Consider the following 4,801-nt stretch of genomic DNA (forward strand, 5'->3'; position numbering starts at 1 on the left):
TTCGGGGGGGGGGGGGGGCACGGGCCCGGTGTGCCCCCCCCCCCTGGCTACGCCACTGTTAGTTATTTTTAGTTAGTTGTCGTTATTGAAAATTTAGTCATATATCATAAATGGAAGGTTATCTTCTGAAACGTAAATAGTGTATACTGCTATTGTCTATAATGTAGTAACTAATATAAAATAATGATAGGAGCGTAAAAGAGGTGCTAACTGCAAGAAGACGTGCAAGTAATATTGACTTATACAAATATTTCGAGCAAGAAACAAGGAATATACCAGGAATCTACTCTCGCTTCGCGTCGCGGGCGGTGAGGAATCGACGGATCGTGGATGCGAAGATCGGCGTTGGTACAACGACTTCGGCCAGCAGCACTGTTCGCCCAATGGATCGACTAAAAGGCAAGCGATCTGCACGACGCGCGCAGAACACGAAGATAATTCAAGAAGCGCGACTCTTGCTTGACTCCGCTGACGTCGACATCGCGAAGCTCTCAGCTGTAAAGGAACGACTCGCGGCTAGCAACGGAGAGCTCTCTCAGATCGACGAGCTATATGAGCAGTATATTCCGACAGAAAATATCGAACAGGAATATACAGCTATAGCTGAATACCAGGATGAAGCCGCTGGCATCCTTGCTGAGCTACAATGCCGAATATCCCTAATGGAGAGAGATCGGAACGGCCATGCTCAAGCTCCCAGTGGTGAAACCACAGAAGAGCCGGCTTTCAGAAATGAGGCTCCCGCAAGATTCATGGCGCCCCGGTTACCTCAGCTGCATATCCCAACGTTCAGAGGTGACGTCGCACAGTGGACAGGCTTTTGGGAGCAATTCGAACAAGTTGTGCATCTCAACCACGACCTGACGCCTTCCACTAAATTCTATTACCTGAAGAGTTTCCTAGCCGGTGACGCAGCAGCAGCGATCGCGGGTTTGCCCACGACCGAATCATGTTACGCCGAGGCTGTGGCTATGTTGAAGGAACGATTCGGCGACAAAACAACGATTATTCAGCACCATCTGACAGCACTGAGGAATCTTCCGAACGTGACATCAACCAACGACATCCGCGGTTTTCGAAGATTGTATGATGCCACGCAACTGAATATTCGCTGCCTTGGAGCCCTGAACGTGCCTACTCTGACATATTCAGCTATGCTCGTCGACATCTTGCAGCAGGCTCTACCACGTGACATCAGTCTCTCCTTCACTCGAGGAAAACGACACCGCGCCTTGACACAGTCATCTGACGTACGTGCTGCTCAAGTCTCTTCGTCGGGTTCACCAGCAGATGCGTCAAGTGCCTCGGATGCCGAGCTGAACGACCTTTTACTGTTCATGCGGGTGGAGCTCGAAAGCAGAGAACAGCACGCACTGCCACGTCAGAGGCCTCCTTTGGACGATCGCTTGGACCGGAGGCATAGTAGCATCCCGGCGGCATCAATTTTGCAGGCCACGTCTAGCGCAAGGTTCAAATGCTTCTTCTGCCGTACTGATCAGCATGGGACGCGGAGTTGCATCGCGGATATCCCTCTGGCGGTCAAGAAGGAGCAGCTGACAAAGGAGAACCGGTGCTTTCGCTGCACGTCAAAAGGTCACAGAGCGAAGGATTGTCGTGTCAAGCTCACCTGCAGTTCCTGCCGCGGAAGACACGCCTCAAGTATGTGCGACCCCAATTACCGGAGGATTTCGACGACGACAGGCCCATCAGGAAGCGCCACGGTGTGTGTTTCTTCGAACGCTCTTTCGGCCTGCAATAACGAATCGTCCACTGGCCAACCACCTAAGGACAACGCGGTGTACCTACAGACATTCCGCACTGAATTGGCCAACAAAGACAGGAGGCAATGCGTTCGAGGGATTCTGGATGGAGGAAGCCAAAGAAGTTTCATCAAGGAAGATGTAGCTCGTATGCTTAGTCTGAACGTGGTCAGACAGACACGGTTGTCACTGAATACCTTCGGAAGCACTTGCTCTTCAGCGCCACAAAAGCGGAACGTGGTTGAAATACAGCTTCAAAATAGATACAACAAGGCTGACATTCGCATAGAAGCTGTAGTCGTCCCTGCCATTTGCCACGATGTGACTGTACCGTCAGCGAACAACATATTTATTCAAGAGTTAAGAGGACAAGGAAAGTTGCTTGCGAACGACTACTGGCCTAAGGACGCAAGAGACACCGGAATCGGTTTGCTAATAGGTTCGGACTATATGTGGCAAGTAATCACCGGTGAAGTTGTCCGAAGTCCTGACGTTTCAGGTCTAGTAGCAATGGAGACAATATTTGGTTGGACAGTACAGGGACCTATTAGCCACAAGACCCTTTTGGACTGTGGAACTCATCTCCTTGTCAGCGTCCTGCGTGTTGATGCAGCAGAAGAGGAATCGACAGCAGAAATCCTACAGTCCTTCTGGCGACTGGACTCTATGGGCATTACTGACTCCAGCGAATGTCTCTCCGACCGGAACCTTCTACAGTTTAAGGAGACCGTTAGGAAGTCTGGCGGCCGGTACTCGGTGGCACTACCATGGAAAGAAGATCGCAAGCATCTTCTAGGCGACAACCGTGACACAGCAATCAACCGGCTTCACAAGCTCGTCAAAAGGCTCTCTCAGCATGACACGACAATACGACAAATATGACACGACAATACGTCAATACTTGCAAATGGGACATGCTGAAGTGGTGCCGGACCGAAACGCTGATAATACCGTGTACTATATGCCGCATCGCGAGGTTGTACGAGAAGACTCGCTGACCACAAAATTGCGAGTAGTGTTCGACGCGTCATCGCATGTCAAAGGATACATGTCACTCAACGACTGTTTGGACAAAGGAATCAACCTTAATCCTGATCTGCTTCAAGTGTTCCTTCGTTTTCGATGCTACCCGATAGCCATCAACGCCGATATCGAGAAAGCTTTCCTGCAGATAGAAATACAGGAACCGGACCAAGATGCCTTTCGGTTTCTGTGGTTTGAGAACGTGCCTCGTGGTGTAAACGACAGCATAGTCGAATGGCGAATGACACGTGTACCATTTGGATCGACATCAAGCCCTTTCCTGCTGATGGCAACGATACATCACCACTTGGACAACGTTGGCGGAGAACAAAGAACATTGGCTCGAACACTGAAGCAGAGTTTCTATGTGGACGACTTGCTTATAGGAGCCGATAGTTTTGACGAAGGCTTAGACGTGTACAACAAGGCAAGGTCGATCTTGGAAGACGCTGCAATGAACCTGCGGAAGTGGAAGACAAATGACACTCGGCTCCGGGAAGTTTTCTCGAATAACGAAGAGTGTGTGGAAGGATTTGACGGTACTTCAGCAATGGTTCTAGGTATGCTCTGGAACACCGAAGAAGATTACTTGGCATGTTCTTCAAAGTCTGTCGCGCAGTTCCTGCTTTCGGGGAAGGAGAACACGAAGCGGACCATCTTAAGAACAGCTTCCAGAATATTCGACCCTCTCGGTATTCTTTCGCCTTTCACGGTAACTGCGAAAATCTTATTCCAGAAGCTATGGTTGTTACGGACACCATGGGATTCCAAGTTACCTATTGAAATCGAGAAGGCATGGAAAGAATGGTGTTCTGAAGTTGCTCAGCTATGCCTTATTAAGATACCTCGCTACGTCATGAGTCATCCGAAAGCAGAAATCACCTCGACGCAAGTCCATATCTTCGTTGACGCTAGTCCAAGGGCTTATGGAGCATGCGCATACCTTAGAACAGTGGACCTCAATGGCCGTTGTGGTACGAAGATCATCGTAGCAAAGTCTCGAGTGGCACCCATAAAATCCTTGACAATGCCAAAGTTGGAACTAATGGGTGCTATTGTAGGAGCGAGACTACTAAAGTACCTCAGGAAGTCATGGGACACCGTACAGTTCGCAAATATCATGTGGTCAGACTCTACAATTGTGCTGAGCTGGATTCGTGCACAGCAAGATAAACTCAGCCCTTTTGTGAGAAACAGAGTGGCTGAGATAGCTGACTGTACCGACAGACATCAATGGCGTTATTGTCCTGGAGAGGAGAACCCATCTGATTATCTTACACGGGGATTATCAGCAGCAGCGCTTCGGGAATGCCTCAGCTGGTGGAACGGCCCAGAATGGTTGATTCAGCCCGAAACCACTTGGCCGGTCGAACCCCATCCGGTTGGCGTTTCAGAAAATGACAACGAACAAGAAGTTCCTCAGACAGAACTACTTCTACACATACGAGAACCACTTGAAGATGTCATAAACGTCAAGAAGTACAGCAGCTTGACCAGGCTTCTTCGTGTTACGGCGTTAGTTACAAGATTTGTGGAAAGAACACGGCGCGCACCAAAACCACATACGGGGCCTATTGTCGCAGAAGAGTTGAATTTGGCCGAGAAGTTCTGGATAATAAGAGCTCAGCGAGAAGCTTTCTCGCAAGAAATGGGGCAACTGTCCAACGGACTCGAGATCTCAAGACGGTCTATTCTTCATGACCTGCATCCATTTTTGGATACAGAAGGACAACTTCATCTTCGTGGACGCCTACAGAGAGCGCAACTCTCAGTTCAAGAAAAACATCCACTGATTTTGCCTCAGAACCATGACTTCACGAGACTAGTGATTATGGAAGCGCATTGCCGTGCTTTACATGGCGGTGTATCAGCTACACTGACAATACTTCGTGAGCGGTTCTGGATTATTCATGCTCGCCAGGAGACAAAGAAATTGATCCACAACTGTTACCTCTGCAAACGATTCCGAACGAAGCCCATGAATGTGGAACATGCCCCACTGCCAGAAGATCGAGCTA

At 49.3% G+C, this 4,801-nt stretch overlaps 1 protein-coding gene across 1 annotated transcript; it reads left to right on the top strand.

Annotated features, from left to right (window-relative positions):
* Positions 1-2,808: 2,808 nt before the first annotated feature.
* Positions 2,809-4,576, top strand: LOC119381705 (uncharacterized). Its single transcript, XM_037649474.1, has 2 exons — positions 2,809-3,210; positions 4,508-4,576. The coding sequence occupies exons 1-2, from the start codon at positions 2,809-2,811 to the stop codon at positions 4,574-4,576; spliced, it is 471 nt and encodes a 156-aa protein (XP_037505402.1).
* The last annotated feature ends 225 nt before the right edge of the window (positions 4,577-4,801 follow it).

This window comes from Rhipicephalus sanguineus, chromosome 2 (genome assembly GCF_013339695.2).
Source record: "Rhipicephalus sanguineus isolate Rsan-2018 chromosome 2, BIME_Rsan_1.4, whole genome shotgun sequence".
NCBI lineage: Eukaryota > Metazoa > Arthropoda > Arachnida > Ixodida > Ixodidae > Rhipicephalus > Rhipicephalus sanguineus.

Bases quoted from the DNA above. Each gene is read 5' to 3' on its own strand.
- LOC119381705 (XM_037649474.1), top strand. From the start codon at position 2,809: ATGTCACTCAACGACTGTTTGGACAAAGGAATCAACCTTAATCCTGAT. The intron at 3,211-4,507 runs GCAAGGTCGATC...TTTTGGATACAG, and splicing joins GCTTAGACGTGTACAACAAG to AAGGACAACTTCATCTTCGT.